Consider the following 19,214-nt stretch of genomic DNA (forward strand, 5'->3'; position numbering starts at 1 on the left):
AACACCCCTTAGCGCTGCACCAGCAACCAACACCATGCCAAGCGACCTCCGCGAACTGGGGGAGAATGTGGGCCTGCAATATTTAATGTGGAATATTTCCCACCTTTGATACTTGTGCACCTCAACTCCTGTCCCTCAGAATCCGCAGCCGTCATTGGACGGGAGCGTAGAAACACCTACCACCCGCGCACTAAATCCTCCCGCTGATAATCAGCTTGATGCTTATGAGGGCACCAACTACGCTCCAAAAGCAGAGCCCAGGATCGCGTCATTGGCAGCAATATTTCCGGACTTCGATCACGCTGTCCTGTCAGATGTCTTGGACCTGTGCAACGGGAGCCAGGATCGCGCCATAGAGATTCTTCTAGGAATGAATGATCCCTCATACGCCCCGCGAACCTCTGACACTGTAGGACATACACCGTGTAACATCGTAATACTGCTGTTCCTGACTTGTTCTTAGACCCAGTCTGAGCTGGACGAGCAGCTAGCACATCGCCTTGCAGCAGAAGAACGTGAAGACTTCATGAGATATATTCCGCCCCCCAGTGCAACTTATCCCTATACTCCCCGTGCTCCCCGTCGGTCGAATGAACATGCTAGGCCAGTTGAAGATGTGCCTTTACAAACCCAATTCAGAGATTATTTCATGCCCTCTTCTACACGCCATAGGGGTGTAAACGATCCTGAAGGTGCCTCTTCCAGAACTGGAGGGGATTTTCAGGAACAGTTCACGAGGATTGCGGACAGTGAGTCCCCCGTTCAACCCGAGAGGTGGCAATTGTTAATCGTCGTTTAGCTGGGAAAAGGACTTTTAATAATATATTTTCCAAGGTCAAGGCGAAGCTACAAGAGTTTGATACACCTGCGAGCCAACACAAGTTCGTCACATCTGAGCCTTCAGATTAACGTTGTCTTTACCTTTAGATCTAGTGCGGCATCTACGTCATCTGCTCCTCCCCGGACGCAGCCAGAAGCTTACTATGCACCTCCAAAACAGGTGACCCTATCGACATCACCTCCTAATGTTAACGATGACGATGGCTATGACTTGACTCCTCAGGCTCCTCTCCCGATACGTACCGGTAAGCAGGTTCACCTCCCTCCAAGCGAAGCTAATACCTACCTTTTTGAGAAGCTGCGGGCAACAGCCAAAGGTTGGCACCGCCCGACTCCGCGCATGCTGAGGAGCCCAAACCGCCATCAAACCGATCCTCATCCCCTTCAACATCTCCGCCCATCTCATCTGGTTTGGATCGGAGTGAGTGTGCATCTTCATGAGCCCCCAACCGCCGTTGACCTCCAACCATTCGCCGCTTATGGAGGCAAACTGGGCCTGCTTCCCCGCCGACCAAGATCCCTAATTGTAGACGATCTCACTGCACCAGGCCCGCATCACGAAGGGAAGACCTCATCACCCTCGCAGGATGACGATGACGACCGTAAGCTCGTGTTATAATTAGAAATTGGTGCTCAGAAATCCTCAATGCATGGTATATCTAACAGTGTATCTTCCGAACCCGGATCACGCTGAAAGCCAATCCTGATCGCGCCTCTTTCGGGATATCTCATGTCCGTGTACTTATGAGCTCGTCACTACTTCGAACTGTGTAGCCCCAATTTTCTGCTGCCAGAATGACCCAAATTGATTAATTCTTTCTGTCCATTCTCACAAAAAAGTGTGTAAATTTTGGTCTTACGGTCACTGGCAGGAAGTGATTTGGGTGTATTTTGAGAATAGCAGTAATAAATTGATGCAGCGGTACGAGAGCATAGCGATATTAGTGTACGGGAACGACTGATGGTGAAACATCTGGCTCGAAAGGGTTCGCCTTTCCCACCTGGTAGATAGAATAAATTGTCGTTCCAGATGAGAGTTGGCTGCTCACCATCAACAGACCAACTAGATCCCATGAATTGGGATAAGAAGAGTTCCACATCGTAGTAGAGCTCATGCTTACCTATCAATCCGAAAAGTCCCATAATGGAACCGAACACCTCAACGATCAATATTCGGACAAAGAGAGTGGGGTCAGCAGCATCGGCCACAGCGGCGTTTGACCCTGTCACTCCCACAGAAATACCACAGAGAAGATTGCATATCCCAACAGTTAATCCACCCCAGAATAATGCAAACCCTGGTGATATGCCACCATTTCAGTCTTAATACATTGGCCAGGCTGAAGAATATGGGATACCGGTGTAGTAGTTTCCCTTCGTGTATATAAGGTCGCCGTCTACGGGTTCCACTTTTTGAACAAACACTATAGCCATGATCTACGAGAGGGAAGAAAAGAGTGAATGAGAGAGAAGTGGGCAACAACAATTGAGAACCTACGACGCCATAAATTGCAACAACTTCGCAGAAGATAATACTTGAAGGAAACTGTCATCAACCCAGCCGACAAGATAATTTTTCAGGCCAGTCATCACACCTAATAAGGTTTTTCGTGGAAATTCTAGGTGCACGAACGCCACCACCTAATATTGACGAGCCCGTGACGAAAATCCCCCTAAGTGCCTGAGCATTAGTGCCTCACAGGCTAATGGCATTCTGTAGAAACTTACCATCCAGCACCCATCACACTGAGCCCTATACATAGGCCGATCCCAACGAGCCCCCATGCGTAAGGACTGCTCTCTTCGAGGAATTGTCCGACATTGAATGCCTCGCCAGAGCCTTCAGGAACACATGAGCAAATGAGCATGTGCACCGAAAAGAACCCACCCCACCAGTGAGGAGAAGATATAAGCCAACAACAGTGAACAGAGTCAAGGGAATGTAAAGACTCGGATAGTACCCCATCGCTGAAGGTGCTGCGACGCTGCGTGACAGGTGAGGGTGGTCACCCGTCACGCTTCCTAACGAGGCAAGTCACTAGCGCCTAAGTAGAACCACGAGTGCCGATATTAATTAGTGTATCTACACGGTATTCTAGATGTGAAAAGATAATATAAACAATACAAATATTATACCTTCTACCTCCCCAGTACGAGCCTGACCCATGCAACAAAACGTTCCGTTTTCCGGGTTGCCCACACCCAAGATCCTTCCAAAACTGTCCGTAGAGATCCTCGATACTCGTCCCATACCTCGGGATTGTCAAGGCCGAGGGAGAAAGCATCATTTTCTTGCATGCCACGTTGGGCATGCTCGAGGGCGATAGTAAATCTCATGACATCCTTAACGGTCAGCAGACCCTTTAGTACACCATACTCTTCCACCAATATAACGCTTGGACTGTCGGGGGAAGGGTCGATTTAGAACTGATCAATCAGGCGAGATTTCAAATTCCTACCCCATTTTCTTGAATAATTGCACGACCGTCTCCAGTGAGGTCCGAGGAGCAACAGTAATGGGAGTCTAGCAAAGAAGTTTGCTAAGTTGGCTTCAATATAATACCCGGACTTACAAGTTGACGAAAGGCTCGAAGGATATATCATTCGATGAGCTAGGTTCAACCAACTGCATAGCATCCTCATCAGCTGCCGAAGTCAATGGCGATCTTAGCGGTCTCGGCAGCCCCATCCAACCCCCATCGTGCGAAGGTGAACCAGTATCATTGAAGCTTCGAGTTATTGATAGTTGCGATTCGCTACAGAAGGTGCAGAGGCTGTTCGGATCAAGCCAACCGCGTCGTCTTTTCCGCTCTGTAAGTCACTTTAGGAATGGGTTTTACTAGACAAGGACGTTATTCGTGCCTAAGAGATACCGGATGTCTGAGCGGGTGGTGTATCCGAGCAATGTGTTGCGACCGTCGACGCTGACGACTGGATAGCCCTGGACACTTGCCAAATCAAGCTTGCGCTCTGAGTGGTCCATGAGAGACTGCGCAAGGTGCGTCTATCTATCAAGAAACGGACCTAAGTCTTCAAGCTTCACGTTTCTTGCTTCGATTGTAATAAGATTCTCGTGCATAGCTCGGGAGACTGCAATGAATTTAGGTTGCAGCATGAGTTGGCAGGGAGATGGGATCGTACCTGGGACGTCTAATCCATGGACATCGGAATGCAAGAACGGATATCCATTGAACTTGATCATCTCTTCCGCAATACCCTCCATGCCAATGTAATCACCGACGAATTTCGTGGCCAGCAAGACAATCTATGGAACTTTGCTAATTAGGGTCTTAACAAGAGCCATCACCATTCTCACCATGGTGGGGAGGATATAGTTCAGTGCCCCTGTCAGCTCATACATAATTACGACAACTGTCAGAGTCATTCGCATGATGCCCCTAACGGGGGAAAAATTAGTAAATAAACTATTATGCGAGACTAGGGATTTACCCTAATGCAGCCGCGGCTCCGAGAAGGGCATATGTTCCAGGAGTTATACATGGTGCATCGGGCTTACAGACGGCAAACCACCCCGCGGTAGGATAGGCCCTTCGTGTTGAGACGTGAGACATGAATTCGTAATGTTCAATCTGGGCCCTCTCGGTAACACACCTGTACATAGCTTTAACAATAATCCCGACCATTCGACCAAACGTAGCGCCAACAGCCATTGAAGGAACAAATATTCCAGCAGGGACTTTGCAACCGTAGGAGATAATGACAAAACCTATCCGAAATACTGTTGCCAGGAATAGCGAATTCGCCATACGCCATTGAGCCCATGTCCTGTAGAACGCATTAATCCAAGCGACGGTTATTGGCCGTTCCAACTAACTGGCAAAGGTTTTCGTAGTCTCCTCCTCCTTCACACTCGCGGAACAGGATAGCCATACTCTCCGTCATGTCAATTCGTAAGAATCGATTAAAAAAGCTGAACATCGCCGTGAGGGTTGCCAGTGTAACAGCCTCAGTGATGGGATACGAAGGCAGGTGTTTCCTGCGGAATGCTGCTACTTGGAGGTTAAATTTAGTCACTATGGCTCCATACACACCCTGTTACATGTGAGTGCAGCCACTTAAGTGCATAGCAAAGATACGCACCCCAAAAATTCCAATTATGACAAAGAAAACAATTTCGAAGAAGTGCCAGTCTCGATCGTACGAGACCTGGAAAAGTACAAGTTTGCCTGTTCGGAAAGGATTCACGGCCTAGTTTTCTGATTAATTTTAATCTCAAGGATCCTGCCAACAGTCCACTTCCAACGTACCGAGAGAGTCGCAGTGGCAACGAGAGCACAGAGAAAACTGCGCCACATTGTTTTTATATTGAATGTGTGGCTCATCTCCTGTATTCGCTCCCATTAGCCCACCGGACCATTCCGACCACTCGCACATACCTCGATAGAAAAGAGCACGCCACCGATGGGAGAGCCAAAGGCTACTGCGACTCCCGCTGCACTAGACGCAGTGACAATCTCTCGCATTTTGCCTTCGCAAATGCCTAATCGTTAGGCCACCTCAATTCAAATTCTCAGGCAAACTCGTACTTTGGCTGAGGGAAAATTGGGGAAACATGCTGGCTACAACAAAACCGATGCAGCATGCAACATGAACTGACGGTCCCTCCTTCCCGACGTTTAACCCTGAGGCGATAACTAGAGGCTACCCGCCATAAAGTGTCAGAAAAATGACGACCCGGAATGTTCAAAGAACGGACTAGTGTAAGACTCTTGATGACGAGTGTCCAGCCTCCGAGATATCCCTTCATAATGAATCCAGTGATGATGCATTTTATCTCGGAGATGCCTGAGCCCGCTGCGTAACGTGCAAAATTATACACAAGATGAGCAGATAACCAAGAGAACAAGCACTAGGAGGAAATGTCAATTGGCAGTTGAGTGGTATGGAGAGTCAGCTTACAGCCAGTAGGACATAAACAATCCAATTCCCAAAGGTATATTCACTCCATGGGATCCATGCTTTGCAAGCACCGTGGACATCGACTTCGTCAATCTCCCAGCAGCAAAACTCCTGATTGAGCCACCACCCTTCGGAGCAGTACCCGCGACGCAAGTCAGAAAGCCACTCCGTGAGAATAGACATAGCAGCACTGTCAACTCCAATGATAGCACCTATATTCAGGTCACTTGGCAGAACCTGAGCAAGGCGGTCTTAATGAACGAACCGACAAGAGTTATGATGAACCAGCTCTGCCCTAATGAAGTAATTTTCCACATAGTTGCCCAGACCCAGCCCCAAGTGACCCGGCCATTTGCAGCCCGGAGTGTCGCATCAATTTCCATCCGGCGCCTCAGTCGTCGGTTCCTGTCCAACATCGAATCATGTATCCAGTCTTGCGAAATTGAGACGTTGTTCTCGACATTCGTGTCACTCGGGAATACTACATACCTATGGTGGTGAAGTCCTCATAACGGCTGTACCGCATGTACGTATGAGATAGATGTGGAACGTGTGTAATTTAACTCACGACACAGATGCCTCGTATTCATCATTATCTTGCGGTGGATATTGGTGGGCTTGCTCGCGTGTGTGCGCCATTCATTGCCAAAGAGTGAAATTTGTGAAGAAAAAAGCCTGAACTCTAAGGGAGGAAATGACCTAATTTGTCAGTACTATTTGCGGGAACCTCCGCACTGCCATCGGCTTGCCACCGACATATGCGCTTCCATGCCCAACGACAACATGTCGTGTACTCGGTATGTTTCTCCTTATCGAGCTGACTCGTTCAAGGCGGACTGATGCGACTTTGATGGGATCCAATGCCCTAGCTCGACGCCCTCCTTTACCAACTCTTCCTCCTCTCGTACCTCATAGATCCTGTACTCTTGCGGTTCATTTTCCGGTCATCGATACAAACCCAATTAACTCGTCCGCGAGAGATGGGGCGGTCTGTTAGGTTCTATTTTGTCTGTCTCTGTGTGCTTCATATACCGGTCATCCTTCGGCACCCCTTCTTCCCTTTTGAATATGACTCGCGTGGCGTATTACTTGACTTTGTTGGTCGAGGCGAGTCAATTTGACAACTATTATGAACTCACGTAAGGCTAGTCGCGTCTAACGCCTGGGCTCCTCCACTTAGCATTTTCGCCGCCCTTTATTCTCGTCATTACTACGGACGTTCTCATATTTATTCTTCAAGTCATCACTGTAATAATTGCGCACGAAACTGGAGCAGAAGTCGACCCCGATGTACCAGATCCCCTCGCATATGATTCTTCATCTGTCGATGTCGGTGGTGAGCCCTTTCCATGGAAATTATGACTGTAATTTCGAATAACAGCACCCCGCCTCGAAATCCAGGCGATGAAAATCTATTCCACAAACAGCATTATCGTGAACCAATACTTCATCTTCGCCTCCGTCCGACTTGGCAGAGTATCAGACATCCACCGCCGCCACGACCCCCGGGTCTTCCTCTGCCTGGAGTTACGCAGCGTTTATCGGGTGCATCGCGTTTGGAGCAGTTACTGAGAACAATGCAGCGAAGAGTAAGGGAACAGACGGAAGCGATGGCACAAGCCAGTGGGAACAATGTGGGAGCCGAGAACGCAGATACACCGAGCCCAAGGACTGGGAATGGACTGCCTGGTGCGATGCCACCAGAGAGATAAATGGTCCATGAGTCGTATCTTGTAGTAGTCTTCACCACTTTCTCTTCATCTAATATTTGTAGAAGCGTAATTGTAATCATCCATAAGTATCTGAGGTCAAGCATGTATAAATCCCGGCACAAACATGTTCTTGCACACAGTCCTTGAACGCTGCAAATTCCTTCGCGCACATCCCCCGTCGTGCATCCTGGTAAGCCGCGTGGATGCAGTTGCCGTAAGCTTCGGCCTGACAGGAACAACCAACACATCCAAGTCAATGGAAGATCTTAAATGTTCACTGACGAAAGCATACCTGAGGACCGCAATGACTTGCGGCAATCGCCAAACGCTTGAGAGGATTGGTATCTACTGGCTTTGCGAGCACTCTCGAAGGGTGCATCGTTGGTGTGCTTCAGCCCTCACACAATGCAATTAAATGTGCCAGGCGCTTGCCGTAAGATGTGCTGACTAAGGCACCGCCACCAAACTATCTGTCTCGCCTTCGATTCCTCTCAAGCAAGCTCTTAAGCGCTGAGTCAGCTACCAACATATAAAGGCGTTTCTCCCTCTTCCCAACTGCAGAGTTCAGGCTCTCCTTCATGTCGTCTGAAACTCCCTCTACATCATCTAAGCCGACCGCAACATTCATCAAGAAGAAAACAAGGCCAGCCAACGTTCGCAAGCGCGACACCTCGCCAACCTTATCATCTGACCCATCTTTACCAGTCATCTCATCGTCCTCTGCAGTTGTGCGTCCAATTTCCAAGACGAGTGCCAACCCCCTCATTCAAGGCACAAAGCGAACGTATTCGCAACGAGAGAATGACGACAATGATGACAGGGGGCCGGACGTCAAGTGGAAGGCATCTGGTAATATTAAAGAACTGATGGATGCAGAAAAGGAAAGGATATCAAAGGAAGAGGAACAAGAAATTCTCAAAAAGTATAAGCGGGATGCTGAGAATGAGGAGAGGGAAGATGATGGTTTATATCATGGATCGGCAGCTTATAAGTCGCATATGCGAAAGCGAGAGGATGGTGGCGTCCCTAAGGCTATGCGTGTCGGCCCTCAAAAGTCCACGAGCACTATTCGAACCGTCACCGTGGTTGATTATCAACCCGATGTGTGTAAAGACTATAAAGGTAAGCTGACACTTTGCCTTTCGTTCACTTTCGGTTGTTGAAATAATCCCTTATCCAGAAACTGGTTATTGTGGATTTGGCGATACATGCAAATTCTTGCATGATCGTGGAAATTGCAAGTGCTTCTTTCTTTTATCTTGTCCGTCGTGGCTAATTCTCTGTGCCCATCGCTCCAGATCTCCAAGGGTGGCAGCTTGACAAGCTCGCTGCAGATCCCAAGAAGAATGCTCAGAAGGAAGAGTCCGATTCAGACGATGAAGATATCCCTTTCGCCTGCTACATCTGCCGCAAACCCTACACAAATCCAGTGAGGACTACTATTCCACGCCGCCTATACCCTTCTTTAATGTAGTCATTTATCTCTCCTTCGTCTTTAGATCGTAACACGATGCACCCACTATTTCTGCAGTGCATGTGCCATTAAACGGTTCGCAAAAACTCCCAAGTGCGCAGCGTGTGGCGCGCCAACAGGGGGCATATTTAATCGTGCAGATAAAGTGATCGCGAAGATGCGAGAGAAAGAGAAGGCGAAGAAGAAGCGAGATGGGATAGAGGGAAATGATGATGATGATGGCAGTGATAGCGCGAGTGCTTCAGGGTTGAATGTTGAATTTGGCAATTTATAATTGATTGCATTTCTTTTATAACTCATCCCCGAGTCTTGTGTCCATATCCTGTATGATCAATGAACATTCGCAGAAGGCAACTCTCAGCTCTAAACCACAAAGAGCACAATCCCCATCATCATGAATCTAAATTGAAGTTTTATAGTAGTCGACAGCGTGAAGTAAAAAAGACGGTGTGAATACAAGATTCTGCCTATATCGATAGCGTATAACATTTCCCCCTTCTCTAATCGATGTCCATCTCCGTTGGCTCATTATTGTTGACATTATTGTTGGCATTTTCTGCTGGTGTTTGCTGGCCACTGGGTGTACTGTCCCCGTTCGGAGGTTGTTGACCTTGAGGCGGCGTCTCCGTCTTTGGCTTGGGCTTAAGTTTGCTAAAGATCGGGGTGGCGAAATAGATAAGCTCCTGTCGTTTCTTTTCCACCTCTTCCTCTGTCAACACAGGGTCAACGTTCAAGGGTCGCTCCGCCTGACGAGCGACATTATCATCAAGCCACTTCTGAATATTCGCACTTTTCTCTACGACGGTCTCCTTCTCCTTCGGGTCTATATGATCGTATTTCTCATCGTTACCGGTAGCATAGGTGATGTAGGTGTCGATAGTCTCGCGGAGTTTAGAGATGACACGGGCACGGTTCTCTGCTTCGATGTAGCGCTTCGCGACGGGATCGCCGAGAGTGTGGAGTGCGTCCAGGCGAGCAACATATGCCGACTTGGCAGCATCCTCGCCTTCCTCAGTGTAAAGCCACTCCTCAGCTTCGTTGAGCGCAACCTTGAGCTTCTCAACTTCAGCAGGTTGTACATATGATCGATATTTGCCTTCAATCTTCGAACGCATATCGTAAACATACTCTTCTAGAGCATTCTTCCGCTCCTGTAGGGAGAGTTCATGTTTGATCATCACGCGTTCGTAGCTGTGCACTGACCTCAGTGTCTGAAACGAGCTTGTCACTGGCATGCATGCTGTTCTCCTGCTCCCGCAAGTTTGCAGTAATGGAAGGCTCGGTTGCTACTGAGGAGGCGACGAAAGAAAGATTGCGCTTGGTGACCTTCTTCTTCTTTTGGGGCTCTTCGCCCTCAGCAGCTGGAGGCAGCTCTTCCTCGTTCTCCTCCTGCGTGTATGCCCCTTCAAAGGACAACAAGCCATTGGCGTTGAGTCTAGTCTTGACCTTCACAGTGACAAGCTCCCCAGTCGGTGATGGGTCTTTGACGGACACCTTGCCAATCCATGGGTTGATCCTTCCGGGTAGCTTCGAAGTTTCCGCGTAAACAGCCTCAAGTTCGAATGTCGAACTTCGGGAATAAGTGAGGACTTTTGTAGAAGGTGTGTGATTACCGCGAGGGAAAGCGACCAGGGAAGTGTCACCATCAGTATCGCCCTCGGCGTGCTCCCATTGGATGCCAATGGAATATGTCGCGATGTCCGTGATAGAGAACTCTTTAAGGCGGAAAGCTGGTGATAATTGTGCGCAAGAGAAAGTAGCACCACGAGCAACGGCCTCATCGGCATTGAGGGTGTTCGATATAGGTTTGCCGAAGAACTGCTTGATACGTTCCCGAATGGCGGGCACACGAGTCGTTCCTCCGACAAGTTCGACGGAGTGAATATCTTCGACCCCGAGGTCAGCTTCCTTCAGTGCCTCCTCTAATGGTGCTGTCACGCGATCAAGAAGACTAGCGATGAACTGTTCAAAGTCCTCGCGCTTGAGTTTTGACTGTGCATCGATATCATTCATAATTGATTCAACAGAAAGTGGAGCTTCCGCGTTGGCCGACAAAACCTTCTTGAGTCGCTCACACTGCGCGGCAAGTCGGAAAGTGGCCTTGGGATTTGAAAGGACGTCAATCTTGTATTTTCCTTTGAACTCTTCGGCAAAGTGATGAACAAGAGCGTAATCCAGATCACGACCACCGAAATGTCGATCGTAGGCAGTGGACCTAACGACTAGCTGACCCTTGTTGAAGCCGACAACGGCGACGGTGTAATCGGAGTGACCAATGTCGATGAACACGACATTACGAGAGGGTTGGTCAAGTTCGGGGAGGTCAACCTTAGTGATACCATAACTGAATGCGACGGCGGTGGAATCGTTAATGATACGAAGAGGGTTCAGACTTGCTATGGCAGCTGCATCGAGGATCGCTCGCCTCTGGGCATCGGTGAAATGCCCTGGAACGGCGATGACAACGTCCGAAACTTGCTGTTTAAGCTCATTTGAAGCAATATCGCGCAGTTTCCCAAAGTATGTCGCAGCCAGCTGAGTCACCGAAAAAACCTCTGGCTCGCCAAGGTAGTTGACCTGACAGGAAGACGCGTAGTAAGGGACGTCTATCTGGCGTCCCTCGTAATGACGGAACCCACCTTAACACCGACAGACCCGTTTACGTCTGCAAGTTGAGCGGTGATAAACTTCTTCTCAATCTCTTGAATCTCGGGATCGGAATAAGAACGCCCAATCAAGCGTTTGAGTGAGCCGATCGTGTTCTTGTAGTTAGAGATCTCCAGCGTCTTGGCGGCCTCGCCGATCGCGCGTTGCTTGGGACCAAATGAGACCAGAGAGCTAAGAGCGTGAACGTAATTATATAGTTGAGCGCCGATCGGCGTCTAAGGGTGGAACAAGACAGCTTACGGCGTTGCGCGCTGGGATGATTCATTGAGAATAATATCAATTCCTTTCTTCCTTGCAACTCCGATCTACAACAAGGAAAGGAATTGTCAAAACGCGTTTTTTAGTCGACGTGTTTGGATCGGGTCACACCTTTGACGCAAGGTTACCGAAGTCAATTCCAACAACTGAAGCCATGACCACTTTTCACAAAGCCTGTGCAGATAGCAAAGGACTAGACGGAAAGCAAATCGTTTCGTGAACGTCTCGTTAAAAGATGGCGGAAGAGATGGCGGTCTCACCGCGTGAAGGGAGCGTGCCTTTTGAATCTTAGCTGACTGAATGACGGAACTTGCCAGAAAGTGATCGAAGTCCATGGAAAGCGCCCAGTTAGAGCCGCTGAGTGAAAACACCAGTGAATTCATGGTTTAATATCCTTATTTCACACGACTAACCACGACGGCAATTAGTGACCTGAATGGTCCTGCATTGTCCTGCGTTTTTTATGAAATGAGTTACCGAAAAGAATTTCTGCATTTGCATGCTGTCCTTTGCTTGTTGCATACTTTGCAGACATTACATACTTTGCATGCTTCACACACTGTGGCAACTTCCCATAGTTCCCACACTTTCCATTTTCAATAACAAACAAATTGCTTCCGATACAAGTCACGTTGTGGGTTCAATACAGAAAGTCACATGCTACAGAGTGTGACTATTTCCACAGGGTCAAACACAAGTCCGATTGGGCCAGGTTAATGTTGGGTGGGGTTAACTAATTTTTTTCTGGGTTGGGGAGATTAGAGCTTTAATGGCTGGATAGTGATGGAGCACAGCCATACTACATTTTACAAAATTCCGGAAAAGGTGATTGGACTTGGGTCACATTGTCCAAAATTCCCACTACTCCGTAGTGGGTCCTACGTTTTTTTCTCCCAAACTCAATTGTCCTATGCACAGGGTCCTGTATGACCCCCAAACCCAGGGTCCATTCTCTGCCATACAGTTCTATCTGCTCACTGCATGCTGCATTATTGGTCCTGAATCAGAGTGTGTGGTTTACAGAGTGAGAACAAATCTCGGCTTCATCTCAGCCAATAGCACGTTGCAGATCTGCGTTCAGCGGCATTAGTTATCAAGGTCATCATCTCATTTACGAATAGCCACTCTGTAGCATGTGATTTCTGTATTGAACCATTGATTGCATCGAACATTTGTTTTTATTGAAATGAAAGTGTGGAACTATGAATTGCCAGTGTGTGAAGCGTGCAAGTATGTATGTCTGCAAGTATGCCACAAGGACAATATGCAAATGAGAATTCTTTTCTATTTCATGTTTTTGCTCTATACCACAGAGGCTGGCCACCGCCTACGTTTCTGCAGATTTTGGCGAATTCTGAGTCATTGTGTCTTCATGCGCATGTGACGGTGACGGCAGTTCCCTTCGCGCGCGCTCTCGCGTCGTGCTGTGCGAGTTTATCTCGCCTTGCACCTGCTCCGCATTGCGGAGTCTCACTGTCCCACTGCTTGCTGCGCCAGTTCAACTTGACTTCCCTCCTCCCATTTGTATTGCCTGTCTGTGTATGTCCCGATCTATAGAGGCTGGAGTACTCATGTCCCTCGTTGTGTTTGCTTCTGCTCGTCTCCGCTTTTCTCGCTGAACCGTTCTTGTGACCCCGTGCATTTGCATCGTATTCCTGCATTCATGTAATCCCTTTGTACATTATCGGGCACACAAGTCGCATAATACTCGCGCGCCTATCGATGGGCCGGGTTCCGAACGTTCTCACTGAGTGCTTACACCATCCGACAAGATCACAACAAAATTGAACTGACAAAATTCGACAAAAGAGTGAAAGATAAAAGAAAATCCATGCAGACGAGGAGAGTAAACGTGCAAGAGTAGGAAAACGATGATAAAGAAACCGAGTGAAGGATAGTGTAATCTTTCGACGGAAGCGCGGAATCGAGAAAGTATTTCTAAACCATCCATAATCCTCCAAATGCGAGCAGCTTCGTAGAAGGAATCAGGAGCGTCAGACGCAGAATTGACTAACTCCTGAGAAGCGGATTAGTTGAATTGGTCCGCAGGCGCTGGCCGGCCACACTGTAGGGCCGCAATCAGATGTTGGGTTACAAGTGGAAGAGGAATAACGCTACCTGATCCGGTGGACTGGGGACATTTTCATTCACACCGACAGTCTCGACTAAATTTAGGGACTCCTCAGAGAGCCGGGGATCATGGGCCATCGTCTCATGCAACGTAGCCTTCTCATCAACATACGCAGGAGGCTCGACTGGGAGTAAAATGGCCGTTTCCTCTGCGGTCCCTAGGCACCGATGGGAACGATTGCGCCATGCACGAACGATGAGGAGACAGAACATGAACAGTATACGGATCAAAGACCCAATGCCGCATCCAAACACGAAGGCAACAGCTCTGGACTCCCATTTCCCGAGAGACCTAATGGCTCGATCCAATCTGTTCATAAAAGGCTGATTCTTGTGATGATTGTGGAGCGCCACGCGAAAATACTGCACTACGTTAGGATTGAGAGGGCCAACAAAGGGGGAAGGCGGAAGGGTTTCCCCGGAATGCGGTAACGAATTGTGCATGCTAGGTCCTGAGGTCTGCACACTGCTCGACGGTTGACTGAAAGAAGGGAGTCCAAGGGCACTCGCAAGACGTTGCAACTTCTCCGAAACGCCCTTGCAACCGAACTTCTTATCAGGTTGGATGGTTGTAATGATCCTATAGTCCTCGATGCGACCAAGACCAGCAGCATGTCCAAGGCGAAATTCGAGAATCTTAGCCCTGACGCTACCCACAAACGTAGGTCCAGAGTTAGGAAGTGCATCGATCGGGGCGGCGCCTGCGCTCGCGATAGCTGAGAGACACCAGCAACACGCCGTTGAGTCAGATTCTGCAGGAAGCGCTGGGCACTAACCTAGAGCCGCAATGAGTGCAGCAAGATGAGCAAAGATTTTCATGACCAATATGCAAGTTTAAGACAGAAGAGATCACGTTGGGCGTAAGGTTGGTAACAGGATGGAGAGTTAGCTGGAAGTGCTGTTGATGTCGTCAAGCTAGGGATCACATGCCTCGGGAATTCCCTTCCAAATATAGAAGGTACCTTGCCATCAGAATGGCTGGTGCTTTGAGAAACGTCATTAGGACAAAATTAAGAGTTGCGATGATACCCGCCGATGGAGTTGGGCGCGAGGTCTTGCCAGTATGTCGCGTCCCCCATGCGCATGAGGACTCATCCCAACTCTCTGGTGGAAGGCAGCCAGATCCGTTCTTGAAGCTTTAGGAACTGCTTTACCCAAGCTCGAATTTACGCATCTCGATGCTGGATTTGAGCATTTTACGAAATATGGCACTGCTTTGCCTGATGAGACGCTCAGGTGTGTCATGCTATTTTAGGCGTTGTGGGAGTTGCTAAGCATGTCTCTGCACGAGAACAGGGTCTTAAGAGAGGAGTCAGACTGCGCAATGTTTGGCGCCGTCAGGTAGGCTCTAATGGCTGGTTTGTGTTTCTTAAGTTTGCTCATCTCCCCAACAGCTCCCCATCTCGGCGTGTGGCAGGATATTCGTCTCCGATCGTCGCAATGCGCAAGGCATTAGACTTGTACGCCAACATTCGCCCTGTCAAATCTGTTGGCCTTTACAATTGCGCTTTGCCGAATAAATATGAATGTTCAATTTTCCTAGGTAGCGGATTTACCAGGAGAAAGATCCAATATCGACATGGTCATAGTCAGAGAGAACACTGAATGCTTGGTGAGTGGTCTGTCACTCTTGTGATTGCATCTCGCTCAGTTGAAATATGAGTATATTAAAGAAGAAACTCTGACTCTGGGCTCGGTCGGGAAAGAGGCGCGTGCCACCCGTCTTATCACTGAACGAGCCTCGAGGCGAATAGGCCAGATGGCATTTGAAACTGCTTTAGCGCGTGGTCCCTCGGTGCGTCAAAGCCTATCTTTCTGCGGCTCTCGATCTATAATGGCTCACCATAATTTTTTAGCCCCTTCTGACCATTGTACACAAGTCAAATGTCCTGTCGGTAACGGATGGTCTGTTCCGGGAGACTGTCCGAAGCGTTCCATCGCTCCCAGGTATCGATGGGAGGTATGATTGTGTAAAGGTGGAGGAGCAATTGGTGGACAGCATGGTGTACCGGTGAGGTTCAGTCCAGTATTCAACGCATCCGTTGCTTAACTTTCTCCAGAATGTTCCGAGAGCCACAGTAAGTCGCTTGTGTCCCAGGAGCCTAATGCGTTCATTAAGACCCTATCTCAGGGTGTTTGATGTCGCTGTTGCACCGAATATGTACGGGGATATTATTTCGTAAGGTCCTACACCCATTTCCCCGGAACATCCCTTACGTGATGCCGAGCAGGGACGCAGCAGCAGCATTGGTGGGATCTCTGGGTCTCGTTCCTTCGGTCAATGCAGGCGACAACTTCATAATGGGAGAGCCGTACGTGCACAGTGTCTTTCCCGACCCTTGCCATTATGCTAATTATTGCTATGTCCAGAGTCCATGGATCCGCACCAGATATTATGGGGCGAGGTATCGCGAACCCTCTCGCCTCCATTCGGTAAGTTCAGGCTGGAGCATGTATCATGCCCAATCCTCATCATGGGTCCCTGTAGTTCCGCTGCCCTTATGCTCGTACACCTCGGATACGATGACCAAGCCAAGCGGGTAGATGACTCGGTTGATGCGGTGCTGAGACGAGGCGACGTTTTGACTCCTGATCTGGGGGGAAAGAGCACGACACAGCAAGTAGTCGACGCTGTTTTGAAGCAAATATAAAGCTCGTATTGGTTGGCAGCCAACGACAGGCATCCAGCCTCTGCTAAGTCAGTGTGCTTGTGGCTGAACCAAGCCTCCCCATGCGATGAAGTTTAATGTGGGACTTCGGTCTATGCTTTTCATATTATGGTTATGAGCAACAAATTGAGTCACCGACGTCCCAATTGGACAATCAATTTATTTGCTGTTTCGACTTCTCTCTGTCATTCGTTTTCGATATATCACGCCCGCAGTGAACTCATCCTCTACGTCGAGCAACTTGTTGTACTAAGGAGCAGTGTGGGTCTTGTCATCAACAACTTGCGCGTGACTTAGATTGACACGTCGTTCGCGGCTTCTCCCTGAAGTTCTACTCCACATGTCGACGACAACCCCAACTACTGCTGTACCAAATACGACCCCTAAGGCTACCAATGGTCACCCTCGACCTTTGAACTCAAAATCGAGACCCTTAAGTGCTGTTTCACCAAACAATGTGCTGTCGGGTCTTCCAGCACACAAAGAGATCAAACGTCACACAAGCCAACCCATCCTGAATTGGTTTCACCGAAAGATCTCAGGAGGCAAGCCGGGGTCACGCAAAAGGCGTGGAAAACAGCTGAACGACACGGTGAACCAAGCAGACACTGAGCTTGATCAGGCGCAAAACCCTGACGGAACAGTTCGAGGCGCTGCATCCAACGCTGGCCGCCGTAGTTTACATCTCCATATTCCGGAAAGTCCACTTCGCCTCACTCAGACAACTGTGAAAACTGTAGTTGAGCAGGAGAATGTGAAACTTCATGGACACCCAGAGACCTCGATCCATTCCAGGGCCGGATCTCTTGGTCCAAGTCTGAATTGGTCTGCCAGGGAACCCGGCGAGGCAGATGATGATGCTTCCATTCGGCCGATACCTCCCTCAATACCTCCCTCTCCTGTGCCTTCTCGCTCGACTCACAGTTCGTCAGCAACAAACACATCTGCAGCATGCACAACTGATCATCTGCAAACCTCCCAATCCATTGGTCCCCCAAGCACAAAGCCTACCACTGTCATGTCTATGGATCTTGGTCCTGGTGGCCATATCGCTCAGGTCCTTCCGTCGCAATCTTCTGTTTTAGGTAGAAATGCTCTAATAACAGCGTCGCCCGCCCCAAGCCCATCTTCATCAAGATTTCCCCACCCGAGGTCTTCAAATGCTCTTGCCTCAGTAAGCGCCTCTGTCTCATTTAACATGGGCCCAAGCGGTGCCTCTGGCCCAAATCGGCAGGCTCCCCCACCCACATATGCAGTAGAAACGCCAACAACTAGTACAACAACAAGTACAAGTATGACTGTGCCGGTCGCTGGAGCCAAACTGCTTACGCATGCACCCGGTCTTACTCACTTTCATCCCAAAAATAACCCGCGACCAGCCTCTCCACCTCTGGACAACGCAAGCACTCTCACGCTTGCCTCCTCTAACTTTGCAATGTCCCATACTTCTCCACGATCACGATCCATTGCAGCTGACAGGGACCTCGGGGATACGAACGCAAGTATGCTGGCATTGAGACCCAGCAGCAGACGTAGCAGCTGGGGTAGTGACGAGACTGGGTGGAGTGCTACTGGGCAAAGCACCCACACAGGGATCAGTGCTGCTGGTCCCGGAGGACTGTTGAATATTGGGTCTAGCATTGGGCCGAGGCGTCGTGGCACTGGCTCCATTGCGACGGCTTGGAGCTATCGCACCGGAGGTACAGGACCTCTTGATCAGGCCGTCGACGGAGAAGAGCAGGTGACAGAAGAGGATTTGGGTACACATGACCAGGGGTCATTAATGTGTGATGCGTGTTCGGGCCATATCACGCCCACGGAGGATGTCCTATTCGATTTGCCAGAATCTGTCGAATGCATGCGACCTGAGGACATTCCTCTCCCAGCTTCTCCGATTCTGGACGCGGAATGACACACCTCTACCCCGGGTTGAGTGGAATTGACGCCGATTATTGACCCAATCCCCCCGTTCAGGAGTTTGACGGTTTCTAGCCTTGTCGCTTGCTACATGGTTTTCTCTCATTGCGTTGTTGCCGATCTTTTCATTCTAATTGAAGTCTGATGTCCCTTGTAGCATAAGGTTTCTTCCTTTTTCCTCTGCTTCTGCAGGCGGAGGTGGCTGTGTAGTTGCATGCTTCCCAATCTACCGGATTTAGACGGTGCCCATTGTTGTCCGTTTGTCTAGATGGCCAGTCAACCCGGGAAGCTTTTACCATGGGATTTGTTCCTAGTTGAGCCCTGCAAAAGCGATCGCCATATATCCCAACTGGTGTGCGTGAAGACAGCTCACCGACCCCCAAGAAATCGTGAACGTCCCTGCGACGACGTTCAATGGCGAATTCTGATTGCCATACTCTCAAAATTCTTAGTCTTTTCAACAAGGATTATTATCAAGGAGCCAGCAAACACCTTTGGCGCACATTCACTTTCGTGGCTTCTTCCCAAGGACTGTATCCCAGAGATTACTTGTGGAAAGAGTGCACATCATCATGTGCTGGGGCCGATTCTTGCGCGTCCGGCAGCTTCGTATTTTCATCGATTGCC

At 49.1% G+C, this 19,214-nt stretch overlaps 10 protein-coding genes across 10 annotated transcripts; 5 read left to right on the plus strand and 5 right to left on the minus strand.

Moving 5' to 3' along the window:
• Nucleotides 1–27: 27 nt before the first annotated feature.
• On the plus strand, nucleotides 28–1,537 carry EI90DRAFT_3156560 (uncharacterized protein). The gene is made up of 5 exons (XM_039066063.1): nucleotides 28–67; nucleotides 140–409; nucleotides 464–749; nucleotides 800–881; nucleotides 928–1,537. The coding sequence occupies exons 1-5, from the start codon at nucleotides 35–37 to the stop codon at nucleotides 1,457–1,459; spliced, it is 1,203 nt and encodes a 400-aa protein (XP_038913060.1). The 5' UTR covers nucleotides 28–34; the 3' UTR covers nucleotides 1,460–1,537.
• A 126-nt stretch (nucleotides 1,538–1,663) lies between these two features.
• On the minus strand, nucleotides 1,664–3,242 carry EI90DRAFT_3291344 (uncharacterized protein). Its single transcript, XM_039067270.1, has 9 exons — nucleotides 2,977–3,242; nucleotides 2,734–2,923; nucleotides 2,569–2,680; nucleotides 2,436–2,513; nucleotides 2,339–2,375; nucleotides 2,199–2,277; nucleotides 1,962–2,138; nucleotides 1,890–1,903; nucleotides 1,664–1,841 (listed from the first exon to the last, which is right to left on the minus strand). The coding sequence occupies exons 2-9, from the start codon at nucleotides 2,804–2,806 to the stop codon at nucleotides 1,782–1,784; spliced, it is 630 nt and encodes a 209-aa protein (XP_038913061.1). The 5' UTR covers nucleotides 2,807–2,923; nucleotides 2,977–3,242; the 3' UTR covers nucleotides 1,664–1,781.
• Nucleotides 2,980–6,286, minus strand: EI90DRAFT_3146507 (voltage-gated chloride channel; the record flags this gene model as incomplete). The annotated part of the gene is made up of 18 exons (XM_039065422.1): nucleotides 2,980–3,241; nucleotides 3,300–3,364; nucleotides 3,464–3,651; nucleotides 3,703–3,810; nucleotides 3,865–3,930; nucleotides 3,982–4,105; nucleotides 4,157–4,238; nucleotides 4,291–4,389; nucleotides 4,453–4,626; nucleotides 4,676–4,893; nucleotides 4,942–5,049; nucleotides 5,109–5,186; nucleotides 5,238–5,329; nucleotides 5,388–5,502; nucleotides 5,558–5,710; nucleotides 5,761–5,972; nucleotides 6,026–6,193; nucleotides 6,250–6,286. 18 exons carry the CDS (start codon nucleotides 6,284–6,286, stop codon nucleotides 2,980–2,982), a joined length of 2,349 nt encoding a protein of 782 aa, XP_038913062.1.
• Nucleotides 6,287–6,484: 198 nt separating this feature from the next.
• Nucleotides 6,485–7,521, plus strand: EI90DRAFT_3070075 (uncharacterized protein). The gene is made up of 4 exons (XM_039061209.1): nucleotides 6,485–6,557; nucleotides 6,630–6,867; nucleotides 6,941–7,096; nucleotides 7,162–7,521. Exons 1-4 carry the CDS (start codon nucleotides 6,519–6,521, stop codon nucleotides 7,470–7,472), a joined length of 744 nt encoding a protein of 247 aa, XP_038913063.1. The 5' UTR covers nucleotides 6,485–6,518; the 3' UTR covers nucleotides 7,473–7,521.
• A 27-nt stretch (nucleotides 7,522–7,548) lies between these two features.
• EI90DRAFT_2929926 (uncharacterized protein) lies at nucleotides 7,549–7,722 on the minus strand (the record flags this gene model as incomplete). Its single annotated transcript, XM_039055003.1, has 1 exon — nucleotides 7,549–7,722. A coding segment is annotated over one exon (174 nt), but the record flags the coding sequence as incomplete, so codon positions are not given.
• A 295-nt stretch (nucleotides 7,723–8,017) lies between these two features.
• On the plus strand, nucleotides 8,018–9,307 carry EI90DRAFT_3070079 (uncharacterized protein). The gene is made up of 4 exons (XM_039061210.1): nucleotides 8,018–8,594; nucleotides 8,653–8,709; nucleotides 8,771–8,901; nucleotides 8,972–9,307. Exons 1-4 carry the CDS (start codon nucleotides 8,051–8,053, stop codon nucleotides 9,218–9,220), a joined length of 981 nt encoding a protein of 326 aa, XP_038913065.1. The 5' UTR covers nucleotides 8,018–8,050; the 3' UTR covers nucleotides 9,221–9,307.
• Nucleotides 9,308–9,446: 139 nt separating this feature from the next.
• EI90DRAFT_3127824 (HSP70-domain-containing protein) lies at nucleotides 9,447–12,027 on the minus strand (the record flags this gene model as incomplete). The annotated part of the gene is made up of 5 exons (XM_039064040.1): nucleotides 9,447–10,097; nucleotides 10,150–11,523; nucleotides 11,586–11,784; nucleotides 11,854–11,918; nucleotides 11,983–12,027. The coding sequence occupies 5 exons, from the start codon at nucleotides 12,025–12,027 to the stop codon at nucleotides 9,447–9,449; spliced, it is 2,334 nt and encodes a 777-aa protein (XP_038913066.1).
• A 1,580-nt stretch (nucleotides 12,028–13,607) lies between these two features.
• Nucleotides 13,608–14,949, minus strand: EI90DRAFT_3070083 (uncharacterized protein). Its single transcript, XM_039061211.1, has 3 exons — nucleotides 14,778–14,949; nucleotides 13,990–14,717; nucleotides 13,608–13,936 (listed from the first exon to the last, which is right to left on the minus strand). The coding sequence occupies exons 1-3, from the start codon at nucleotides 14,818–14,820 to the stop codon at nucleotides 13,901–13,903; spliced, it is 807 nt and encodes a 268-aa protein (XP_038913067.1). The 5' UTR covers nucleotides 14,821–14,949; the 3' UTR covers nucleotides 13,608–13,900.
• A 26-nt stretch (nucleotides 14,950–14,975) lies between these two features.
• Nucleotides 14,976–16,652, plus strand: EI90DRAFT_3127826 (mitochondrial NAD-homo-isocitrate dehydrogenase LysB; the record flags this gene model as incomplete). Its single annotated transcript, XM_039064041.1, has 12 exons — nucleotides 14,976–15,062; nucleotides 15,116–15,237; nucleotides 15,298–15,342; nucleotides 15,396–15,489; nucleotides 15,545–15,613; nucleotides 15,665–15,796; nucleotides 15,858–16,012; nucleotides 16,062–16,079; nucleotides 16,133–16,180; nucleotides 16,233–16,313; nucleotides 16,372–16,434; nucleotides 16,490–16,652. The coding sequence occupies 12 exons, from the start codon at nucleotides 14,976–14,978 to the stop codon at nucleotides 16,650–16,652; spliced, it is 1,077 nt and encodes a 358-aa protein (XP_038913068.1).
• Nucleotides 16,653–17,010: 358 nt separating this feature from the next.
• On the plus strand, nucleotides 17,011–18,582 carry EI90DRAFT_3127827 (uncharacterized protein; the record flags this gene model as incomplete). Its single annotated transcript, XM_039064042.1, has 1 exon — nucleotides 17,011–18,582. The coding sequence occupies one exon, from the start codon at nucleotides 17,011–17,013 to the stop codon at nucleotides 18,580–18,582; it is 1,572 nt and encodes a 523-aa protein (XP_038913069.1).
• Between the last annotated feature and the right edge of the window lie 632 nt (nucleotides 18,583–19,214).

The sequence above is a fragment of the Cantharellus anzutake genome, assembly GCF_015039405.1.
Source record: "Cantharellus anzutake strain C23 chromosome Unknown EI90scaffold_45, whole genome shotgun sequence".
Lineage (NCBI taxonomy): Eukaryota > Fungi > Basidiomycota > Agaricomycetes > Cantharellales > Hydnaceae > Cantharellus > Cantharellus anzutake.

Excerpts from the sequence above, each read along its gene's own strand:
- EI90DRAFT_3070083 (XM_039061211.1), bottom strand. The coding sequence starts at position 14,820 with ATGAAAATCTTTGCTCATCTTGCTGCACTCATTGCGGCTCTAG. Across the intron at positions 14,718-14,777 it reads TGCACTCATTGCGGCTCTAG|CTATCGCGAGCGCAGGCGCC; the intron begins GTTAGTGCCCAG and ends GGTGTCTCTCAG. Across the intron at positions 13,937-13,989 it reads TCCCCAGTCCACCGGATCAG|TGTGGCCGGCCAGCGCCTGC; the intron begins GTAGCGTTATTC and ends GCGGCCCTACAG.
- EI90DRAFT_3070079 (XM_039061210.1), top strand. The coding sequence starts at position 8,051 with ATGTCGTCTGAAACTCCCTCTACATCATCTAAGCCGACCGCAACATTC. Across the intron at positions 8,595-8,652 it reads TGTGTGTAAAGACTATAAAG|AAACTGGTTATTGTGGATTT; the intron begins GTAAGCTGACAC and ends TCCCTTATCCAG. Across the intron at positions 8,710-8,770 it reads CTTGCATGATCGTGGAAATT|ATCTCCAAGGGTGGCAGCTT; the intron begins GCAAGTGCTTCT and ends CCATCGCTCCAG.
- EI90DRAFT_3156560 (XM_039066063.1), top strand. The coding sequence starts at position 35 with ATGCCAAGCGACCTCCGCGAACTGGGGGAGAAT. Across the intron at positions 410-463 it reads CCCCGCGAACCTCTGACACT|ACCCAGTCTGAGCTGGACGA; the intron begins GTAGGACATACA and ends ACTTGTTCTTAG. Across the intron at positions 882-927 it reads ACACCTGCGAGCCAACACAA|ATCTAGTGCGGCATCTACGT; the intron begins GTTCGTCACATC and ends CTTTACCTTTAG.
- EI90DRAFT_3291344 (XM_039067270.1), bottom strand. The coding sequence starts at position 2,806 with ATGGGGTACTATCCGAGTCTTTACATTCCCTTGACTCTGTTCACTGTT. Across the intron at positions 2,681-2,733 it reads CTTATATCTTCTCCTCACTG|GCTCTGGCGAGGCATTCAAT; the intron begins GTGGGGTGGGTT and ends GTGTTCCTGAAG. Across the intron at positions 2,278-2,338 it reads TTGTTGCAATTTATGGCGTC|ATCATGGCTATAGTGTTTGT; the intron begins GTAGGTTCTCAA and ends TCCCTCTCGTAG.
- EI90DRAFT_3070075 (XM_039061209.1), top strand. The coding sequence starts at position 6,519 with ATGCGCTTCCATGCCCAACGACAACATGTCGTGTACTCG. Across the intron at positions 6,558-6,629 it reads GACAACATGTCGTGTACTCG|CTCGACGCCCTCCTTTACCA; the intron begins GTATGTTTCTCC and ends CCAATGCCCTAG. Across the intron at positions 6,868-6,940 it reads ACTTGACTTTGTTGGTCGAG|CATTTTCGCCGCCCTTTATT; the intron begins GCGAGTCAATTT and ends TCCTCCACTTAG.